Here is a 24,027-nt window from a genome sequence, read left to right as displayed (position 1 = left end):
TCTATCTATACCGTCTCTGATTGTTCTCTTTACCGCGTCTTTAATCATCGTGATGCAACGCTAAAGCAACTGCTTACAGGGATGACATCCTAGTTAAAAAATAAACTGCTCCAGTTAATGTAGATGATGACTTGGCAGTAAACACAGCACCCATGAGCCCTGCTAGTCAGAACTGAATTCAGGCCAGGAAAAGGTGTTCAGTCTTCAGAGTTAGCTGATACTGAAAATGCCTTATATATCAAATACGTCCGTTTACCATAAATAAGCTGGATCGTGATCAGAAAAAAAGCAGTATCTGTAATCCTTTGCTTTTTCCACAAGAGGTAACGTATGTTATTCACAGCAGAATGTTCCTCTGCACTAATGGTGTGTCTTTTCAGGAGAATGAATTAAAGTGGTCCAAGTGGTGAACCACAGAGAGCTAATGCTGTTTCCTCTCTCTCGCTCGCTGATCCGCTTTGGCGTCGTCCGCTTCCCGAACAGAACGCCGCTATAATCAAGGACACTTTTAGCAGAAATGGAGTGTAAATGAGGTTTCTCAAGGAGCGCCCTTAATAACAAAAATTCATGAGTACAGCTTGAGTGGCTCAGTGGTAGAAAAAGAAATAGTTGAAGGAAACAGTGCGGAGATTAGAATTATTCAGAAGGCATTAAAGGTCACAAAGGTCTCTAATCTAGAGTGAGTCGCAGTTGTTCCATATTTTCTGTGTGCTTGTTATCAGCGTGAACTTTCCAGTGGACATCTATCACCTTTCCCAGGTTTCTTCACATGTGAGTCTGAAAATAAAGGCAGGCTGTTAAGGAAGAAGTGAGGCGATCTTTATGGCGATGCACATGAAGAACAGCCTTCAAAACACAAATAAATGATTCAAATGCAATTGGATGGATGGACAGGTTGTAACTTCTGGTCCAGGTTGCCAGGTCTACCTAAAATCTACCCATCCATTTGAAACTAGATGAAGAAAATGTTCAGAATTGGAAAAGAGTGGTGTATTTTATTTTAGTATTTTACTTTAGTGGGAAAGTCATGCAGCTCAAATGTCTTGCTGAATCTTTTGGGCTCCACTATATCGAGTAGTTTATTGAATGCTAATTACTTCTTTTGAGTGGCCAGTGACTATGACCTAATGAACTAGCATGTTAAGTACAGGAAACAGAATCAATAAAGCCCCCCAAAAAATCGATTCTAAATAATCCACTGCCATGTAGCTCCTTATCCCGCTCCTGGTTACATCATACCGAGGTTCGCTACTGAGTCGCTGAGTCGCTACTCCAGAAATCGACAAGCACCCGCCCATGATGAAGGCGTCTAGCCATTTAGATGGAATTCCTCACTGTACCGCTTCCACAAAGTCCAGATTCGACCTCACGACCCCAATCAGACGTAGGTTAGTCTCTTCCCTTATTTATTTATTTACCCTACAGCTTAGGGAATGCTAACATGGCAAATGTTATAAACCTTAAAGAGTCATTTCAGGCTCTTCCTGTATGTACCTCCATTTGTACAGGAGTCCATTGTTTAAATGTAAATTTGCAATTGGACTCTTACATTCAATGTTCTGAGCAATTTTTTTTTCCCCCTGAATTACACAATGGGGGCACGGTGGCTTAGTGGCTAGCACGTTCGCCTCACACCTCCAGGGTTGGGGGTTCGATTCCCGCCTCCGCCTTGTGTGTGTTGAGTTTGCATGTTCTCCCCGTGCCTCAGGGGTTTCCTCCGGGTACTCCGGTTTCCTCCCCCGGTCCAAAGACATGCATGGTAGGTTGATTGGCATCTCTGGAAAATTGCCCGTAGTGTATGAGTGAATGAGAGTGTGTGTGTGTGCCCTGTGATGGGTTGGCACTCCGTCCAGGGTGTTTCCTGCCTTGATGCCCAATGACGCCTGAGATAGGCACAGGCTCCCCGTGACCCGAGGTAGTTCGGATAAGCGGTAGAAAATGAATGAATGAATTAATGAATAAATTACACAATTCTAAAAAAAGGAATAATATGTGGCTGTAAGTGTATCATAAGTCTTGCATGATTTATGAGTACAGACATCGATGTCTTTTCCATATACTTTTAAGGAGGCAAAATGCAGCGCGTCATTTTTGTAAAAAGCCTCAAGCGAACAAACGCTGCCGCATTTTTACCTCGTGATAGAATGTAGGGAAAAAACCAACATTAAGCAAATAGCCCAATAACACTGCTCATGAACCATCCCATGAACAATTCGATAAAATTTGAACGAATTTGAATCTTCCTTGAAGAAAGCCTCATGGAAAACTCCAGCAGAGAAAAATGCAGCCATTCGAAAACGAAGACCGACTGCGGCTCGCATCGCATTAGTCAGTTTGCCACATGCACGGAGACGTCCAGACACCGCTTGTGTAGGGTTGGATTTATTTCTCTTCTTAAGTGGGCCGTTTGCAACTGTCATATATCATTTAAATCCCCTTTGTCATAAAACTTGCGCTTATTACAGAACACGTACCCGGGTATTATTACATTGGCTAAGCTTGATTTTTTTAGGAAGCTGGGAATTTTTCATTCGGAAGAGGCAAAGCTAACACGCATTGTGTCAAAAAATCCATAATGACACATCGACGGCCCCCCGGCGCTCCTCCAGCTGTAGAAACAGGTCTGGAACCGGCAAAGGTTCATTACTCACACACTCAACACCGCAGGAGGAGATGAGAGCTGAATATCAAGCTAGTGTGAGGAAAAAAAAAAATAAAAAGATAAGGTTTACCCAGCACCCTCTGGCTCCTGTCTTCTCACCCAGAGGGGAAGCGGTCTGTTCTTTTCCTACAGACTTGGCTGACGAAGGTCATGTCCTTTGGCAGAGATTTCTGCCTAGACAGTGTTTACTGTGCTTTGATGAACAATATGATGTAATTGTGCTGAAAAATGAAGAATCATACATGAAGCGCACACACACACACACTTATATCACACTTCATGCTCATATCCATGCTTAGCGAACATGCCACATGTTTATATATTCATTTATACACGTTTATATATGTGATTTACATGTTTATATGCCTTGCTATATATATATGATATCGCCCCCTGCAGGAATGGAGATGAGCAACTAGCCATCCTAAGTGTGTTTTCGCATTTGTCGTCAGTCTTCTAAGCACAAACAAAGGGTCTTCACCTCATACAGCTTCAGGAGCGCCGGGATATTTCTAAAGCTTTTTATAAAACAAGACACTGTTTACTAGCCACATGTTTATCAGCCTGAACTCAAGAGTGAAGTCTGAAGTCTGAGTGGGTGTTCTAGGAGATAATGTACGGAGGAAATGAGAGGGTCGTGTGTGTGTGTGTCAGAGAGAAAGAGGGTGTGTGGGTGTGTTAGTTTGTAGGTGGAATGCGAGCCATCAAGCCATAGTGTCAGTCAATAAATTGAGCACATGAACTTACAACAAGGTCAAGTATCTTCATGTAGAATCTATTAGACCCAAATCCTCTACATGGACTAGTGTACTGTAATGCCTCGAACATGTAGGAGGGTTTTTTTTTTTTTTTTCAAGCCAGTGATCTAGCTTGAATCTGTAACCTCTGTCCATCAGATTTTATGCAAAATGCTGGAAATTACAAACATCAGTGCAAAGCAATGCTGACACCAAGTGCACAAAGGTGGATGTGCAGATCTTTATATCCGTATCTCTGCTCCTATATCCATCTCTAATTTATTAATTTTTTGGTTTTGTTTTGATTTTTAAGATATGGCCACCTTGAGAAGTCGAGAGAAACTGAGAGTCACCCAAAACTCTTCAAACATTTCCTTTTGGATGGAGACGGCGAATGAATCACCAGCGGGTTTGAGCTTTGCTAGCCTGCTATAACTACCGAGATTTCTATACTGGCATCATCTCACTGCATCCATCTGGGTGTGGGACACTGTATCCTCCCAGACCCTGTGCAATTTGTATCCATCTAGGCTGATATTTTTAGCTTCTCAAGCTCTATTCGTTTCAACAAAGTGTGACTCTTTGATTCACTGGATCTAATTAGCTCATACTCACAAATTGAATCAGATGGTACCGTTTATGGTTGGAGCATCTGCCTGTGCATGCGGTGGCCCTGGAGATCCCAGGCCCGAAATCGCTGGAGGCCACGGGATTAGTTCCCTTATTTTTTTCTTTCCCTCTAGCAGATGTTAAGGGAGATCGGCATCGTCTCTTTGTTCCTCGTCACTTCGTGCTTCCACAAACTTGAAATCATCCAAACCAATAAATAGCTCTTATTACTCTGCCATGATATTTCTGGTACAGAAGCGTTTTGTCTTTTTTTTTTTTTTTTTACTCTATTATTCTGTTAGACATTTTAAAGCATATTATTTATTCACTACTAGTATGATGCTCTATGTAGTTGTGATCGTTTACTGATGAACTTATCAAATATAACGATAACAGAGCCACGAATATGATCCGTACAGAGATATATATCGAAAATACGTCATCGGTACACCTCTAAAAACCTGTTGATACGGATAACGCATTTGACCTTGAAGAGTACAAAAGTTGCTCCGATCGATGCGGACTATATTTTCTCTCTCGCAGACTTCCCCGTGCAGCCCGGCACGTACGAGAGACTTGTTATCTTATTACACGCACTGTGATTTCTCGAGATCGCCGTTGCACGTGAGCGCTTCCAGATGAAGATATCAAACACACCAGCAGAAAAGGATGAATCATTTGTCTCATTCTCCAGCTTCAGACGCGTCGCTTTTATCGAGGACTTAAAACGATATCACAGGGAAATCCATTAGTACCTGATTTCCATGGTGATGAAGTCGGTGATTTTTAGAAAGCAAATTAAATTCATGCTCTCTCACAGAATGGATCTGAGTGTGTCTTTAATTTGGGAGTTAAATAAAATGAGTAAGCAAGGTCTTACTATGAGATTAGGCTTGTATGAGATCTTGTGTAATAATCACCCACAATAGAATTTATTAGAATAGCACATAGAGCTAATTACTTTTTCCAAGTGTGAGAGTTATTAAACGCTTCCAAGCGCGTTCACATCTCGGAATTGAAAACAATTCCTTTTTATATTCCTCGAGCTGAAAGGCTGCCAGACGACTTAAAATAATAAGAAATGTTTGTCGTTCAGCAAAGGACAGTCTCTCGAAGAGCACTCCTCAAATACTCATCAGGGGGCATGAAAGGCGAAACAGCGCTTGATCTCTGTTTCGGCGATTGCTCTCCAAGATCGATACGATTGCACATGGGGGGGCTTGAAAAAGAGCTCGGATCAATCAGGAGCAGTTCATCACTCATGCTGACATTACTACAATTCCATAAATTCCATAAGAGAGATATGAGGACATGGGAATCTGGAGGAAACAAAAAAAAAAAGAGCTGTATTTAAATTATACCTGTATCTAAGTTATAAATTGGAATTGTCATGTTTATAAAAACTCTAGCAGCTGTAGTGTTTGGCTTAAAAGAAAGAAAGAAAGAAAAAAATCAATGCACAAATTCATGCACTTAGGGCTGGTTTGTGTAATTTAAGAAACTGCTGATCTTTTGGGAAGTTTACACTGATGGTGAGATTTAAAAAATAAATAAATAAATAACGCTAGCAGTGGTTCAATAGCGGTGCAATAAGGTCAGAGAAGAAAGACCAGGTCGCTACTGTACATCTATGTTTCTTCAGAATTAATAGAGCAAGCCATACTGTACATCACGCCACTGTTGGGCCCTTGAGCAAGGCTCTTAACCTTTTCTGCACCAGGGCCACTGTATCCTGGCTGATACAATACCCTGCACTCTGAAACCAACTTCCTAAGCTCAGAAAAAAAGAATTTTACTGAGCTGTAATGTATCTGAGACGAATAAAGGCTGCTTCTTCTTTTTCTTCTTCTAGATGGATAAGACTGGCATCATATTGCACCTTGAGGCGGAACCACTTTAAGGTGAGTATGAAGTTCCTCCAGTTTCCCTTTATTAACGTTCACGACAGGCTTAGCCACTAAAACACAAGGCTACTCGGGGCTCTTTTTTTTCCCCCAGATCGATACCGTTTAATTATAAATGCGTTCATTAATTGATCTTTTTAAGGGGAGAGTGTTTCTGCAGTGCGTGAAATGTTCACCATTCTGACACAGGATCAGCGAACAGAACAACACAAACTGCGTCCTTTTATACGTTTTACTACATACGCACTATGTGTGGGAAAAGTCGAAGGGTGTGAATACTTATGCACTTATGCGAAGCAATGTATAGTATATATGCTTGGGTACTATATATTTATCATACTGAGAACGTTTCAAGACTGTTCAAGCCTCGCCTTTGGGACACTTTTTGGAACAGACTTAACATATTTGTATGGATTCATAAGAAGCGGCTTTTATTGCGAGTGCGAGGCAAAAATCCAATTTGTGAAAGCAGCGTTTTTTATGAAAAGCCAAGAGTCTCTGGGCAGTTCACGATGCACTCAAGGCACGCACAGCTGTCTACAATCCTGCACTCATTTCCGGGAACACGGATGGGTACAAGAAGGCATCCTATGTGCTGAGGAGGGCTGTGAAGGAGACTAGAGGGATAAGAGTTTCAATTCCACGAACATGACACCAGGAGCATATGGCGAGGACTGAGAACAATCAAGGACTGTAAGGAAAAGACTCCACACGTGTTAGGGGCTGATATCTTTCTGGCAGAATATTTAATCTGCGTTCTTTGAGGCTGAGCGTGCTAGAATTGCTATTGATTGCACTAGCACTAGCCACCAAGCTAAAGCAGTGGAAAGGAGTTTGTCCATGGAAGAAACTATAGTTGACGCAAATCGTGAGTCTTCAGGAGGGTGAATTTATACAGAAAGCCCAGAATGAATGCAAGGCATTATTACCATCGTGTTTCCACAATCCTGGATTGTCCCCGTACCCAAAAACATCGGCTTTAGCGTGCATCAGCGACTACTGCTCGATCGCTCCAAAGGGCTTGTCAAGAACATAGTGTGGTCCACCGTACCTAAAAACCCGGATCATTGAAATTTCATAATATATCCCCTGACGATGCTATAGCCCATGTCATGCATACTGCTTTGCTACATCTAGACAAGAGACTGGGAATCTATGCATGGATGCTTTTAGCGATTTCAGCCTTTCAATTAAGACCAGGCTAATCATGGTGTGATAACGGTGTGATCAACTGAGTAAATGGTATAAATCTATCAGACTTGGAGAACATTTCAGAGAGAAGGTTAGGAGGACACTCATGGACTCTCATCACCCAAACCACAGCCTGTTCTCACTGGACGTCCAGTTCAGAATGAAAAAATTAGCACACCACTAGAGACAAGGAGCTGCCTCCTGGTAATTGAGGCAACTGCTGGTACCTGTGACTGACCTATTTAAAATCCGCAGATTTAAAAGTTCCTCAGATGCCCAGTCCTGAGTTCACCGTGTGAGGGCACGATTGAGGCGATATCGTTATTTTGGAAGCCAGTGCTATACTTTAGCTTTTTTCTGCACTGGGTTCGCCTCACCTTGTAAACCTAGCTCCTTGATCTGGAGTCTTTGCATGAATAATTGTTAATGTGAAAGCTGATATGTGGATAAGAAGCAGACTTTTGGTTGCACTAGAACTGTGCCACAGTTCCCGTGAACGTAACCTGTATTCGGGTCTGCAGTTGTTCAAGTAGTCCAAACCTTTACCACTGGACTACCACATCCTTGTATAGACTCCTGTGTGTGTATATATACAGTATTTACGCTAACAGCATTTGGCACATGCCCTTATCCAGAGCGACGTACAAAAGTGTTTTGAAGTCCCAACACTGGTTCAGTAGGTTACAGACTCAGAAAGAAGAAGGTCTTCACCCGTTGTTTCAAGTTAGCCAGTGACTCAGATGATCAGACATTTAGAGGAAGTTCTTTCCACCACCTACAGTAGTTTCCAGAACAGAAAATAGTCTTCACGTATATCTACCTCTTACCCTGAGAGATGGTGGGACCAGTCGAACAGTGCTAGATCAGAGACAGTGCAGTGCAATGAGTGACCAGAGCATTGACCTCCTGGAAGCCAGTTGATGTATATACAGTATATATTACATAGACAACAAACTATGTAATAATGTATGATCATTTTAAGTCCTTGGTAAATGAACGATAACAATAAAGGTGTGATTATTGTACTGTTCGCCCATTTGTGCTTGTTTTATTAGCCATTTACCTTGAATCCCTGCAGCTTAGACCCCTTCAATGAGATTTAAAATACCAGGAAGTGATTAGTAAGAAGTGGCACTAACCAGGACATTGAGTTTATAGAGACCTCTAGGGTTCATGATGTTTATGACCGTGTGCTGATGGGACGCAGTGTGAACACAGTGTGAAGTCTGCTTCACCGGGTTTATTGTGGAGATGAGTGCACACGGTAAAAAGGCTCTCGCTGTGCAATAGTGGTGCTTTGCCTTAATGACACCGTGTGTCTCCTTGCTTTCTGAGGGGCTGCTTAATTATACATGAAGCCATCGGGGTCTTTGAGGAAAAAGCTGAATGAGACTTCGATGGAAGACATCAGGTCTAGACGCTAGGTGTTTTTACTGAAATGTTAGCCAGACGCCAGAACACACACAATGTGTTCTTACTGATAATGAGAGGTGTGAGCTGGAGGCTCTTTCTCTCTCTGTCTCTCTCTCTCTCTCTGTGTCTCTCTCTCTCTATCTGTCTCTGTCTTTCTGTCTCTCTCCGTCTCTCTCTTCCTGTCTCTCTCGCTCTCTCTCTCTCTCTGTGCGTCTCTCTCTCTCTCTCTCTCTCTCTCTCTCTCTCTCTCTCTCTATCTGTCTCTGTCTTTCTGTCTCTCTCCGTCTCTCTCTTCCTGTCTCTCTCGCTCTCTCTCTCTCTGTGCGTCTCTCTCTCTCTCTCTCTCTCTCTCTCTCTCTCTCTCTCTCTCTCTCTCTCTCTCTCTCTATCTGTCTCTGTCTTTCTGTCTCTCTCCGTCTCTCTCTTCCTGTCTCTCTCTCTCTCTCTCTCTCTCTGTGCGTCTCTCTCTCTCTCTCTCTCTCTCTCTCTCTCTCTCTCTCTCTCTCTCTCTCTCTCTCTATCTGTCTCTGTCTTTCTGTCTCTCTCCGTCTCTCTCTTCCTGTCTCTCTCTCTCTCTCTCTCTCTCTGTGCGTCTCTCTCTCTCTCTCTCTCTCTCTCTCTCTCTCTCTCTCTCTCTCTCTCTCTCTCTCTCTATCTGTCTCTGTCTTTCTGTCTCTCTCCGTCTCTCTCTTCCTGTCTCTCTCGCTCTCTCTCTCTCTGTGCGTCTCTCTCTCTCTCTCTCTCTCTCTCTCTCTCTCTCTCTCTCTCTCTCTCTCTCTCTCTCTATCTGTCTCTGTCTTTCTGTCTCTCTCCGTCTCTCTCTTCCTGTCTCTCTCGCTCTCTCTCTCTCTGTGCGTCTCTCTCTCTCTCTCTCTCTCTCTCTCTCTCTCTCTCTCTCTATCTGTCTCTGTCTTTCTGTCTCTCTCCGTCTCTCTCTTCCTGTCTCTCTCGCTCTCTCTCTCTCTCTGTGCGTCTCTCTCTCTCTCTCTCTCTCTCTCTCTCTCTCTCTCTCTCTCTCTCTCTCTCTCTCTCTCTATCTGTCTCTGTCTTTCTGTCTCTCTCCGTCTCTCTCTTCCTGTCTCTCTCGCTCTCTCTCTCTCTGTGTGTCTCTCTCTCTCTCTCTCTCTCTCTCTCTCTATCTGTCTCTGTCTTTCTGTCTCTCTCCGTCTCTCTCTTCCTGTCTCTCTCGCTCTCTCTCTCTGTGCGTCTCTCTCTCTCTCTCTCTCTCTCTCTCTCTCTATCTGTCTCTGTCTTTCTGTCTCTCTCCGTCTCTCTCTTCCTGTCTCTCTCGCTCTCTCTCTCTCTGTGCGTCTCTCTCTCTCTCTCTCTCTCTCTCTCTCTCTCTCTCTCTCTCTCTCTCTATCTGTCTCTGTCTTTCTGTCTCTCTCCGTCTCTCTCTTCCTGTCTCTCTCGCTCTCTCTCTCTGTGCGTCTCTCTCTCTCTCTCTCTCTCTCTCTCTCTCTAACAAACCGTGGCCTTCAAATACATCTAATGAAATAAAGTGTAAAGTTAACTAGTTAATTTAGCGATGTAAACCCAAGGGCCATAACTGTTTAACATTCTGTCTTATGCTATATTCGTTAATCCTGTTAGACTAATTAGAATCACGCCGTATGATAATTAAGCGCCGGCCAATAAATAATTTCATCCGTCCTTGCTGATGAGCATTATTGTTTATTCAGTGTGGCACGCAGTCACACGAGATCAGACGAGACGATCAGAAATTGTACTGATGGACATAATAATTGAAATAAGATCTTAAACCAAACTCAGAAGGAGACTTCACACACAATCTTGATGAATTTTATTTAAAAACAACAAAATAAACAGAAATGTCTACGATAGTTTAAATTTTAAAATAGCTAATACATAGCCAGACTATAACAAGTATTCTCACTTGTTTGTATCTCTTACGCTTTGCCATCTATTTCAAGCCAACATCAAGATGCTCCAGTATCTCCACATCACCGCTTGGTAGCTAAGAGAGATGTGCTCATGAATATTCATGAGTCTCCTATGGCATTCCTATAGTTTGAAAATTTGTGATTAACATAAAAATTCATCTTCATGTTTCCAAAACTGAACTTGCACTTGTAGGAGATCTGAGAGCTTCATATAACACACACAGCCAGCTAAACATTTTACCCAAGATTAACAGCATAGTGCTAACGAATAGAGTAAAAACAAAAAAAAAAAATCTCTTTAATTTTTCGGTTTTATTTGTTTGTGGAACTGAACTGACTGAACAGAAATGCATGGATGGCTTGGACAGTTCCCTGCCTGAACACCAGAGGGCGTTCCCATACCTGCTGTTCTGTGTTTGTCATTGTTCAGTCCTTGCTTCTTGTTTACCGGTTTTATTTATTAATTTATTTATTTGTGTTGTGATTTATTTATTTATTTATTTTTTGCTAGTTTTAATTCCGAGTGTTTACCAATAATTACTTGTTTCACTATTTTATTAATAAAACCTCAGCCATCCTATTATCCCTGACTAATATCACCTTATTTTGATTTAACAACTTTCCATTTCAACGGAGTTTTAACTCTAAATCACTTTTAATAACTTAAAATCTCCTGATATCTTTATTTTTATTTTCAGTACTCTGAGATCTTCTATCAATATTCCCAATTATAATAATCTCAGTATTATTTTGATTTAACGGACAATGTGTGTGGAACTATATCATCATAGCACTTTAACAAACTTCACAATGAACTGTTCAGTGCTTCTGTATAAACAAACCTTTGCCAAGAATATGAAACTTTCAACCTGCAATTTTTCATTAATGAACTGGAATAAAACAATATTATCTCTAACTGATCTGATTATCTAATACACTCTTACAGAGCAGTGAAATGGGAGTGGTAATGAATCATTAGAGGAGATTAAATGACTGTGTGTGTGTCTTTGTATGCATGTGTGTCTGTGTATGCCTGTGTATGCGTGTGTGTTTCTGTGTATGCGTGTTTGTGTGTCTGTATGTGTATGCGTGTGTGTAACAGAACAGTATTTATATCAGTAGTGCTGTGAACATAGATGTATAATGAATGTGTGTGTGTCAGTTCAGATCAGTCTAGTTCTCGGTAAAGTCTAAAGAGACTGCTGAAATCTTTCTTGATTTTAAGGGCCCAGATGCTTCGGGGGCTTCTTCCAGGTAGCACAAGTGTGTGTGATGAGTGTGAGTGAGGAGCAGTGTGTACAGGCTCAAACTTCTACATCCCAGCAGTTTTCTCAGAGTAAAAGCCATCAGATCTCTCTAAATTATCAGGAAGTTTCTGTTTCTCATCACTGCATCTCACACTGGTCAAATCATGAGTGAAAGAAAAGTGACGTGACATACGGCTAAGTACGGTGACCCATACTCAGAATTCGTTCTCTGCATTTAACCCGTCCAAAGTGCACACACACAGCAGTGAACACACACACACCGTGAACACACACCCGGAGCAGTGGGCAGCCATTTATGCTGCGGCTCCAGGGGAGTATTTGGGGTGTTCGGTGCCTTGCTCAAGGGCACCTCAGTCGTGGTATTGCCGGCCCGAGACTCGAACCCACAACCTTCAGACTCTCTAACCATTAGGCCACGACTTTCCCCAAACAGTTTACACATAAGAATAATACATATAAGGCTACAAAAGACAACCCATTGCGCCTGTGTACAGGCTTTTCTATTTCATTAGCTTCCCTTTTTACACCATCTTTTTTTGTATTTTGTCCTGCACTGTCTTTTGCACTGTCACCAGATTGAACAGATGCACTTTATGTGCCTAGGCAATAAAAGGCTTTCAAATTAAAAGTTTAGTTATTTTACATAATAATAATAATAATAATAATAATAATAATCACTTATTGTGTTTTACAATAAGTGTCATTTTAAAAAACAATTTTGTTTTAATTAACAAAAACATACACTTTTCCACGAAGAATAAAAGAACCACAGACTCTTATTATATTAGACTGTGTCCTGCAGCTTCTTCCAGGCTCTGAGCTTCAGGTTGGACAAATGGTTATTAACTATAATTTTGGTACAAATTTATTCAGTGATTAATTTAACACTTCTGGACTGAGTTTAATCATTTAATTTCTGTTTCTTTTCCAGTTTAAGACACAAGGCTCATCTCTAATGGCAAAATTGACTGCATATATATATACTAATAAACCTGTTTATCTTAAAATAGTCTGTTCCAATTAACACATGAAGCAGTTGTGTTTTTAGATCAATTTCCATTTATAGTGGAGTTTTTGTTGAGTTTTTAATAGAAACACTAAAATTTTTCTTCACATACTGCTAAAAACTTTAGCACCTAGCAAAGAAGGAGAAATAATAGGTCCTGTCTCTTTAAGAGCTTCGAGGAAATCTCGCGAGAATTGGTCCGAGAGTGCACGAGAGCGTGTTGTTGCTACCTGCTTTTTTTTTTTCGTAAAACTGTTTCCTTTTTTTTTTTTGTCTTTATTCGTTTTATTAGCTATGTAAAAAAAAAAAAACCTTAAACTGAGGTAACAATTCGATACAAAGACTGAAAATGTACCTATAAATAAAAGGCTCACGCCCCTCTGTCACAATTAGCCACGCGCAGATGGTGAGTTTATTAAATATAAATAAATAACTAACTTCAGATTAATTCTGAGATTAAAAATCATTCGTCCGACATTTCACCGCGTGTAAAGATTTGTTATTGCTCTTAATTGGGATATAAACAAGGAAGTGATCTAGATTAGCCCCGCCCCCTCAGCCTCTTTTTTTTTCTGTCGCTTATTTGTGACGTAATTTGTTTGTCATTAAAGTACACTGTGTGTAAAATAAATAACAATAAATAATTTGGCAAAAAAAGTTAGATTATAGTTTTATTGTTATACAAAGTACTTCAGTGTAATTCTGTCCAACTCTTCATTATTAATCTGTTCAGAAAGAACTAGAAGCCAAATCTAGGTTGTGTTTAATTAACATTTCAGTTTAATTAACATTTGTTCAGTTAGGATTAGAAATGATGCCCAAGAAATGATCTAAAAGTCCAAAAAATGTCCAAAAGTCAATTAGAAATGTAGTTTCTCATTATAATAAGAGCCTCCTGCTGTGTGTATATATGTTCTTTTATTTCTTTATTAATTTATTTTTACTTTTATTTCAGCTTTATTATTTTGCAATACCAGTTCATATTAATTAAAGTTATTGTACTGTAAATACAGAAACAAAGTGTTCCCAAGATTCGAGGTAAAAGCTTAGAAAGGAGCGGCTTTATCTCCACAAACCTCCCAGCACACGATTGGCTGAACTCCGTGAACGTACAGATGTTTCTAATAAAGTGGACGGTGAAGGGAATCTTCTGATAAACCGACAGGACTGAAATTAATGAACATACTGTACTCTGAGGTATAGTTTGGTAAATAAACCGATAGAGACTGATAGACCAGTCGGTGCCGCCCGTAAGGACACGTGATCGCTTTCTACACATAATGTTTACTCAACTTCTCTGTCTCTCTTTTTTGAAGTAATTATTAACCAGAGTGTGAAAAGTACAAGAGCTTAATCGTTTGCTGAGTTACTCCTGGGAAGAAACTCGAGTGCCATGGCTCACAGGCTGTTTGAGGAGAAACACCATGCGTCCATTTACCAAAAGTATCGCATAATTCCACCCGATAGGGTTTTGGAGCTTATTCTGGACTTCCTGAACAAAAAGGTAGGACAGACATTGATTTAATATTACATTGTTGTTGTGCAAAAAGTTTCTTTACACTTCTTCTTTGCAAAACCGTTTCCCAACACAACTCATTTGAAGGTAACGAGACCCACAAATCTCTGTAAAAGGTCAGACGCCTGGGAACATGAAATAAACAATGAGGGGAGAAAAAGAAGACGATTTAATTGAACGTCGATACAAATCCGTAGAGACTTTTTCTCACAGAGACAATTTTTCTGACTAGAAATGATGTGTGACATGAAACATGAAGATCATGGACACCAAGCATAAGGAAACTTCAATTTTATAGAGCATTAAAAAAAATCGTACTTGTCTTCCTTTTCCTCATAATGAGAATTGAGAGTTTAAACTGTTGAATGTTGAGCCATTTGTTCACAGTTTATGGATATGTACAGACAAACCCATCCTCTGTTAATTCGATGCCATTTCTGTGGTTAGAATTTAATGACCAGTTTTATTTTTCTTCATTTATAAATGAGTCGCAGCTGTGTTGAGAAAATTGTTACCTCATTATCACGTAACATAGAAGATCTAAAATACATACATTAACAACATTCAGGAAATCTTTAATTGGTTTCATTCATTAGATATTAGTATCTGTTATAACACCATGTGTACTGAACATGACGCACATTTCCACCTCTGGCTTAAGGTTGTGAGATTAAATCCTGGCACTATTCATCTCAATGGTCCCACTGTAATAAATTTAAAAATAAATGTGCTTTGTTTAAAAGAAGGGACCTCCTCACGAGCTGGCTGTGGACCTGGGCTGTGGGACGGGACAGAACACTCGTCTGCTGGCGTCTCATTTTCAAAAAGTGGTGGGTATTGATGTGAGCGAATGCCAAGTGGAGGAAGCCAGAGCGGTGCCAGGGTTTGCCAACGTAACCTACAGGTCTGCCTTAAAGTCTTTTCTGCTGTCTCTTCTTGCGTTTATGTGAAAATTTTTATGTGAGATTATACATCTCGTACAGATGTGTAGATGCTATCTAAAGTTTGAGTTATATGGAGGATACTGTGTACTGCCCTGGTGCTTACTACAGGTCAGGTCCAGCCGAGGAGCTGCCATTTCCCGATGGCTCCGTGGATTTACTGACTGCAGCGTCTGCGGCTCACTGGTTTGATACCGAGCGTTTCCTGAAGGAGGCAGCACGCGTGTTGAAGCCTCGTGGCTGTATTGCTCTTCTGGGCTACACTGATGAATTCAGTCTGCATTATGGCACCTGCGGTGACAAACTGAACAACATCTGTGCAGAGGTGAGAAGTGAGGAACACTGACTGTCAAACACTTTTTAGACAGGAATGTCACTTGAGATGTCCACAGGATTGGATGGACACAAAGAAAAGCTTCACTCATAGATGAAAAGCTTCTTCTTACAAGTAGAGTTTTGGGAATAAAGTATACAATATATGGCCAAAAGCATGTCAACACTGACTGTGGGGTCACTGTGGACACTGACCGTGGGGTCTTCCTCAAACTGTTGACACAGAGTTTTGTAGATTTAAAAATTTTCCTTTATTAGAGCTAAGAGTTCTAGGCATGTTCCAGCAATGCTCCTGTGCACAAAGCGAGGTCCATGAAGATATGGTTTTTCCAAGGCTGGATTGGAGGAGTTCAAGTGTCCTGCACAGAGCCCTGGAACTGGAAAACCCCAGACCTCCTCAACCAACATCAGTGCACGACCTGAATGAGCACAAATCCACACAGGCAAAAAGCACATATGGTCCAACAAGCTCTTATGGGAGTGATGGTCCATATACCTTTGACCATAAACTGTATGTTCTCCAGGTTCTGACTGGTCACTAAACCAATCTTATTTAATCTGGGATTGATTTTTTTTTTTATTATTATTTAAAGTTGAAAAGTTATAGAACAATCTATTTGTCCCTCAAACACAAAATTAATTTAGTTATTACATTCTTACAGAAATCTAAACAAATGAGACTTGAACCCTTAAAGAAAACGTATCAATATATTTACAGCTCTTTAAAAGCCTAGCTGATTTTTACTTTGTACATTTATTACTATAATAATCTGATAAAATGGCGTCTTCTCTTTGTATTTCTTTAGGTAAAGAAAGTTCTCAAACCTTACGCTAGTCCTCGGGTGGTTCTAGCCAATAGCAGACTGCAAGCTTTATTTGACGCCATACCCTTCACTGACAAAGAGAGGTACATGCAACGATTTACAGAAATATGTCAAGTGATGATAAATCTTTCGCATAAATAACGGATATGAACTTAAACCAATATTTATTGTTCAATATTAGTTCGTAAAATAGGACGTATTATTCACATAAAATATATATTGTTAAAAATTTTATTACCACAGAACGGAGTCAAAATTTCTTCCACGTTTCATTCAGTTTCAGCAGCAGAATTTCAGTCTATATTGCTAAATATATAACTGTAGCTTGATGTAATTTAGTCTTATTTTAGCTTTTATTTGCCTGTTCAACATTAGACATCATTCTGAGTCTGACTCAAAAACCAAGTACAGCAGTAACCCAGATGATTGAGTTTTCTAATTATATTATACATTATGAAAGTGAATGTTTTTACTCGTTCATATTTTATCTTGCATTTCACCAACAATACTGTGGGCTAGACAAAAAAAACTACACTACATCGCAGTACATCATAACTTCGACTTTGACTTCACCTTTAACCCGTGTCTTCTTGAAAAGGATTGAAAGAATCCCACTGAAGATGGAGATGACGGTTGCAGGCGTAGTCGGCTTCGTGGAGTCTTTCTCTTATTGTCAGACCTACTTTAAGACCGATCCCCAAGCTGCAGCTGCTCTTTTAGCGTCAATGATGACACGGTAATCTGTTTACTAATGATCCAATACATTTATACAGAATTATATAAATGCTGTACGATGATAACAGGAACTCATTTCTTTTAATGAACATTTTGTCACGATAATCATCTTTGGGGTCGTATCACCAAGACGACTCCCTAGTGTTGATTATTTCCTTATAACAGCATGCCATGGTGTGTTTTATTCTTTCTGTATTATCATCCCATGTGTACGTTATCAACTCTACATGAAATCTCTTCTTATTAATGATGTTTTTGTTTGCATTGTATGTAGAGACTGAGTATGTTTGTTTTAACCCATTCATATGTTTCAGCCTTCTAGAGGAAATGGGCGTCTCTTCACCTGACACCAAGTTAGAGTTCGTAACGGACTTCTACTGTGTCCTGGCGTGTAAACCACAGTGAAGAGAACCACTCTGTTTTGAGAGACGCGGATCACTAGCGCACTAGTAAAAGAAATCTACCTTATCTACCACACATTTGCACCATATTAAATGTTAAGATATAGTAAACCGTGTCTAGACGACTAGTCAAATGATAAAAATAAAACTTTTATTTTGCATTTGTGACTTGGAACTAATTCTTTAATGTTAGAATAATAATTAAAAAAAAGGTTAGGGTGTAGAATTTAAATGCATGTGCAAGTCAGTACTTTGCTGTCCCCATGTCCCGATGTCCATGTCCAGAGTCCAACGCAGTTTGTTCATTTCACTGCTCATAGAAAATGTAACTCCTAGGTTTAGGATAAAATCACCGCACTTTCCACTCAGAAATGTAAATAATTAGCAAAATAACACTGAAGTTAAAAATTATTTCCTGTTTTTTTTTTTTTGTTGTTGTTGTTAGATTTGGCATTTGGGCCAAATGCATAATATTAAAATATTTTAAAATGACTTAAAAATGGTTATTGATGTGAGCAGTATTCTTCATTAGATGCCAAAAAGCACATGAAAACTGAAGGACAATTAGCAGCGGTCTGTTCACACCTCACAGTGAAATACTGGGCAGTGTATAGGTGCCACTAAATTGGCAGAATGTGTGCCATGGTGTCCTGAAATCAACTGGCATCTGATTCCCACCTCAAGGCGAGTGATCCTGGAATAGACTCTGTGACACTGACTAGGATAAAGTTACTGAAGATGGATAGATGAATGAAGGCAAGTAAAAAATGTTCAAAATATAGTGAATAGAATCCTAGTGGAAAAAATATAGTGAATAGTCCTCATCTACATCTAACTCAGGGGCGTCCGATCTTGTCAGGAAATGCACAGTGTGGTTGCAGGTTTAATTCCAACTCATTAAACAGGTGGAATCAGGTATGGCTCCTGCTTGAGTGGTATGACAACCGCTGGCCTTTTGCAGATACGATTGGACACTGCTGAACTATTTTATTTTTGGAAGTGCTTCTTATTGACATTTACTATGGCCTAACATTATGTACTATAAGGTTCTTAAGGAGGGAGTTAGCTAGCTCAAGTCACCTTAACCCTAGCTAGATTTGACTGTCTAAATGTCTTGGGGTGTTGTGATGGAGTGGGGTTTCATCATTTAGTTTTTTCTGGCACATAGCACAGATAGAGCACTGGTTAAAGTGGTAAATGTCCTGCTGCTGGCCTCTGACCAGGGTTGGGTCTCCTTGCTGGTGTTGTTTGGTTGGACCCCATTGATCAAACTATTCTACTTGGGATGGAACATAGCCTCTTCCAGGCTCAGGTCTTATTTGACTGATTGTTATCAGTTTATAAATGTAAAAGGGTGATTCTGGAAAGGTTTGGTGTTCCACAAGGTTCTGTTTTGGGTCCATTTTTTTTTCTATATGTATTTTACCTTGGGGTAAAAATGAATGTAATCATGGTATTAGCTTCCAGTGTTATGATGATGACCTGCAATACTGTAGGTTTCATCAAAGCCAGAAGAGAAGTACAAAGTAAAATGTAGAAATCTTGGCTATTGTTTTTTTTTTTTTGTTTTTTTTTTTTTTAAGCTCTTATAGATAGTATTACTAGCATAGGCTTCTTTTAATCTGAGAAATTTTGCTTAAAATAAGAAATGTCACTACACAATGCTACCCAAAATGTAACCCAAGGAAGCACCCAAATCTCTGTCATGAAATAAAAGACATGTACATTATAAAAAAGTTAGCGTCTCTTATTGACTATATTCTAAACCATATTTCAAAGCATGTTATGAAACAGGAAAGGTAGAGACACATTCCTGTAAAGAGTATCCACCGTGCGATGCTCCATATTTGGTGGACGGAACACTCGGTGACGTAAATCTCTCTGAAAAAAAATATTAAACATAATGAGATTGCTGAGAGTTTAAATTTACATTGGTTATAAATGGCAAATAGAGACGACAGCATTGTAGGTTAACCTACATGGGCACGCTTTCGTGTTTCATTTCTGTCAGATCTGTGGTTTTCAGCGTCGTTACATATGAAGTTGATGTTATTGTGGGGAATCTGAAAGTTGTCAAAGCGCTCGTCGGTGGTCGAACTGTCACCTCTTGTATGTTTTGCGGTGTCTCACGGGACGCTGCACAATGCTGTGCTTCTGTGGGGAAAAAAACAGTTCCATTTAAGAATGGAAACTTTAAGCTCTCAAGCCAAACACCACAGGGGAAAGATTAATTTCAGTGACCCCATGATGTTGGCTTGACAGATTCTGAAAAACAGAAACAAAAAAAAAACTATAATGTGAATAGTTTTATGTTACACCACTGTCAATGTTAATATAAAATTAGATCTAAGTAATAAAATGTTAGAAGTAATCATAATTTGTGGTGTTTACGGTATTTCTAGTGGTTGCCAGGTGACTGTGTGAGTAGTTGCTTGTGTGTTAGGCGATTGATATTTTATTTCTAAGTGGTTGCTTTGGGTTTCCTCGGCTGGTTAATCTGCAATTACGGGTGGTTTCTTGGTAGTTGCTTAAAAAGAACCTAATAAGGAATCTCAGATGGTTGCTAGCATGTTTCAGGCAGAAGCTAAGCTGTTTGACGTTTTATCTGAATCCAGTATGTGTCATGAACACAGTAATAGAACGGCACAGAAGCCTTTATTATCACCACATATACATCCTCCGATCAACAACCCAGTTGAGCCACCACTGCCCCAGTATATGTCAGTATTTCATGTCATGAAACTTTTACTATGGTGGTAAAAAAACAAACTTTAATTCTTATCTTACATTTTATATACGTACCAAAGAGTACAAAGCACCCGAATATTTCCAACCTGTGGCCAAGTTTATGCATTTTCATCTTCATTTTTAAAAGTCAATAAAATTTGACTTTTTACTTTTATGCTTATATTATTATAGAATAATATTTTGTGTAATAATATAGAAAAAAGAAAAAGTTGATATTTTTATATTTATACAGAGTGTTAAAGAGTCTCCTCCATACGTTGGGGAAATTAAAACTTTATAGCAAAATTTTTCCTATCTATATGGTGGGTGGATCTGTGAAGATTTATGCAGCCATATCTTGGTATTCTGTCACCCTTCATTAACCTACATGGTCGTGTTACTGCCATAAGTATTTGGAAATTCTAAGGTTCATAGGTGCATCCGATGGCTCAAATGTTGTTTCCAAATGATGACGCGGTTTTTCAAGATGATCCCATACACACGGCGAAAAAACAGTTCTGTCTTGGTTTGAGGAGCACCAGAATGAACTGGAATACTAGTATAAACTGCCCTGGGCAGCGTAATCACTTGACTTAAATATCATATGGAAGATTTTGGATAGAACAGTGGGAAGCTGTTCTGCTAGACAAATAGTACAAAAATTCCGTTATTTTTTTTATTTTTTATTTTATTTTAAATTCCGTTATCCGTTATTATATTTAGGAGTTGTATGAATCTATTCTGAGAAGGTTGGAAGCTGTATAAAAACTGCAAATCGTGGTCCTACAGCTTATTAATAAAGAGAAATTATTAGATGTTCACATGATTAGGATGATGATGATGAGGATGATGATAAGTGAAAAATGGCTTTAGATTTAACCCTGAAATTCTCTTGATAGTAAACTCCTGTTGTAGGTGTATTCAGTGTATTTAGAAAACAAGAACAAACCTTTAACATGTTTCTCAAGTTTCTCAAACACATTTCTAAAATCCTTTTGTAACCAAATAATTTGTCACAATGGTCATACTTTCTAATAACTGATAAAAGAAAACCAGTTCTCATTGATGTTGTTCAGAGGAAAGTCAGCTTACCTTCAGATATGATCAACTGCATGGATTTGCTTACGTGACGACTGACTCTTTCGATCGCACACCAGTACCATCCGCTATCCTCCGTTTGAGCGTTCTTCATGTGGACGGTGAAAAACCTCTCTCTCTTATTGTCAGTTATCTGCAGGGATTCATAGACGTCCTGAGACTGACTCGTCCTTACGAGAATCGTGCAGTGGTTAAAATAATAGCCTTTGCACCAGTATTTGACATTGTCCCGGTAAAAGGAATGATAGTGGCAGACGACGTGAACGGATCTGCCTGCACATTGCTTCACTTCGCTAGGTCCGGTGAGCGCGTTAAAACCTGCAACTAAATCCAGAGAACCGTCAGAGAACCATAACATGCTTATAATGTAATGATGATTCAATGACTAGTATTTATGGCAGGACTTACCCTTTTCTAGGAAAAGCAATAGGACTAACATCATTTTTGTTCGCACTTGCACATTTCAGATGCTGACAAATGATGTGTCAGGTATAGAAAGAGACAAAAAAAAAAAAAGAAACAGAAAGCTCAACACATCTTCCTGTTATATAAGTAAGGTCAGCATATTGTGGCTGTAAGATTTCACACAGGAAACACGCTCTCATGCAAGCATAGGAAAACTTTATCTTAAAATAGATTGTCTGTTTTGTGTTTTAAGATAAAACAGTTTTTCTTTTAAAACTTTGTGTAAGAAAGAAGTGATTCTGATTTAACTCCAAATAAAGTTTCTGCAGGATTTTTCTCGAGACCTTCTTGGTTTTATCCGTCTACTGATGCCATGGTTTAAAAAGAGCTTACAGAGCATCAATCTCTTTGTTCTTGTGGTTTAAATGTACTGATCAGGTGATGGGTACAAAAGCTTTCCCCCAAACCAAAGATGTACAATGCAACCCCAAAAAAAATTCTCACTTCAACCCATGTGTGAAAATAAATGTGTTAATGAGACCAAAGGCAAATGTTCTACTTTGGATTCTTCAGAGCTTGTTTATCAAATAAAATACACCATACGAGTGGTAAAGCATGGTGGTGGCAGCATCGTGCTATGGGAACGCTTCTCATCAGAGTGGTGAGACTGGTGATTTTCTCAGAACAGATGGAATAATGGATGGATTCTTGACGAATGTACTTATGATGATTATTACCCAAAGATTTGGAATGGCCCAATTAGCTTCACCTTCAGCCTCCCAACTGTCCTCTAGGTGGGGTAGACAGCCCTATGGCCACATAATCATCCACAAGAAAGAAACTATCAACTATTCACAGGAAAGAAACATGGAATTAGCACAAAGCTTGATTTGGCTCCTACAAAAGTGTTATATAAAGCAGGGTTTATATAATCAGGTCATTATACATTCTTTTCCTTTTTCCATAAAATGCTATTGGCTGTGCCATCTCTGTAACAGAAATTATATTAGTTTTTTTTATGTGTATGTGTGTGTGTATATATATATAAAACAAAACACTGCACTTTTAACAGAGGTGAGTAAACTTTTTATATCCATTTTATATACGTAAGTCTCAAAAACCCAGTTTTTGTTGTTTTCCCCTTTAGCGTCTGACCCAGATTAGCGTCTGACGGTGATTAATGTGTATTATTATGATGATGAATGATATCTAGTGGGCATGTTGGGGCAACTTAATGCCTGTAAACTGTATGATAAAACCCTGGTTACTCGGAAGCTCCAGGTGACTCAGTGATCAGGATGAGAGAGCTAGCCTCAGGCTGTGGATTGTGTTATGTTGGACAATTCAATATTGTGTAATGTAATACAGAAACAGGAAGATCTCTTGTTTCTTACTGTTAAGAAATTCAATACTGGAATTTTCTTCTTCCCGGAACTACCTGATCCATCCTGACCAACGTTGGAGTCTTGTCGCTTGGTGGTGCACTCTGCTGGGGGTAGATCTGCATGGACAGACTGTGACCCATGGGATTGCTGTAGATAGAACCACTTGAAGACCATCACACCATCTTTGAACTGCCGTTGTGTTGGTCGGATCTTCATCAGTGAACATTTGGCAGCTAGGAAATTAGTATTAATTCTGTAATTAACTCAGAAGTGTCCTGTTAGTTTTTCAGGATCTCGGTTGCATAATTCCACTTGGTTATAAACCATTTACATTATTTCCTGTCCAGTGTCACTCAAATGAGGATGAGGTTCACTTCTGAGTCCGGTTCCTCTCAAGGTTTCTTCCTCACATCATCTCAGGGAGGTTTTCCTCACCACCCTTCATCTCAGGCTTGATCATTAGGGTTAGATGGTTGGTTTGAAGATAAAACATCAGAATGAAGAAAAAGGTGTGATCTTTATGACTGGCACATGGTTGTTAGTGCCAGTTAGGCTGGTTTGAGTATTTCTGAAACTGCTGATCTCCTCGGACTTTCACATACACAAAACATATTTGATGTGAACATTAACAGGAGCTTTTTTTTTTAAGTGTGCCTCTACCACATGATTACCCCATTAGATCCAGTTGGGAGGTTTATATTGTGTTTGTACTATGATTATTACTTACTGGAGTCTCATAAACATCATAAAATGACCTAATCATAATATAATATGAGATTACTTTAGTAATTTATTCATTCATAAATAAATCTTCAGTAGCAATTTTATGCCAGGAATACTGGCTGGCTGTTTAGTGGGAATGAACCCTACTTTTCAATGTTTACCAGAGAAATAGTGATCACATTGCATACTAATATGGGAATTCTGGTTAAAAAAACAAAAAAAAAACACCATGATTTATTTCTTTT

At 39.4% G+C, this 24,027-nt stretch overlaps 2 protein-coding genes across 4 annotated transcripts; one reads left to right on the top strand and one right to left on the bottom strand.

The window, feature by feature from the left end:
- The first annotated feature begins 12,497 nt into the window (after positions 1-12,497).
- LOC132849841 (putative methyltransferase DDB_G0268948) lies at positions 12,498-17,605 on the top strand. Of its 3 annotated transcripts, XM_060875756.1 has the most exons (8): positions 12,962-13,100; positions 13,708-13,891; positions 14,011-14,198; positions 14,954-15,114; positions 15,263-15,476; positions 16,291-16,391; positions 16,907-17,044; positions 17,358-17,605. In XM_060875756.1, exons 3-8 carry the CDS (start codon positions 14,088-14,090, stop codon positions 17,446-17,448), a joined length of 816 nt encoding a protein of 271 aa, XP_060731739.1. In that variant the 5' UTR covers positions 12,962-13,100; positions 13,708-13,891; positions 14,011-14,087; the 3' UTR covers positions 17,449-17,605. The 3 variants fall into 3 exon arrangements, with proteins under 3 accessions (XP_060731740.1, XP_060731739.1, XP_060731738.1); XM_060875757.1 differs by lacking the exons at positions 12,962-13,100; positions 13,708-13,891 and adding an exon at positions 12,498-12,514; XM_060875755.1 differs by having other exon boundaries at positions 13,708-14,198.
- A 1,388-nt stretch (positions 17,606-18,993) lies between these two features.
- LOC132849842 (CMRF35-like molecule 7) lies at positions 18,994-21,764 on the bottom strand. The gene is made up of 4 exons (XM_060875759.1): positions 21,678-21,764; positions 21,264-21,593; positions 19,424-19,598; positions 18,994-19,325 (listed from the first exon to the last, which is right to left on the bottom strand). The coding sequence occupies exons 1-4, from the start codon at positions 21,709-21,711 to the stop codon at positions 19,199-19,201; spliced, it is 666 nt and encodes a 221-aa protein (XP_060731742.1). The 5' UTR covers positions 21,712-21,764; the 3' UTR covers positions 18,994-19,198.
- Between the last annotated feature and the right edge of the window lie 2,263 nt (positions 21,765-24,027).

Source organism: Tachysurus vachellii, chromosome 8, assembly GCF_030014155.1.
Source record: "Tachysurus vachellii isolate PV-2020 chromosome 8, HZAU_Pvac_v1, whole genome shotgun sequence".
NCBI classification, from domain to species: Eukaryota; Metazoa; Chordata; class Actinopteri; order Siluriformes; family Bagridae; genus Tachysurus; species Tachysurus vachellii.
This window is presented reverse-complemented; position numbering and strand designations above follow the sequence as displayed.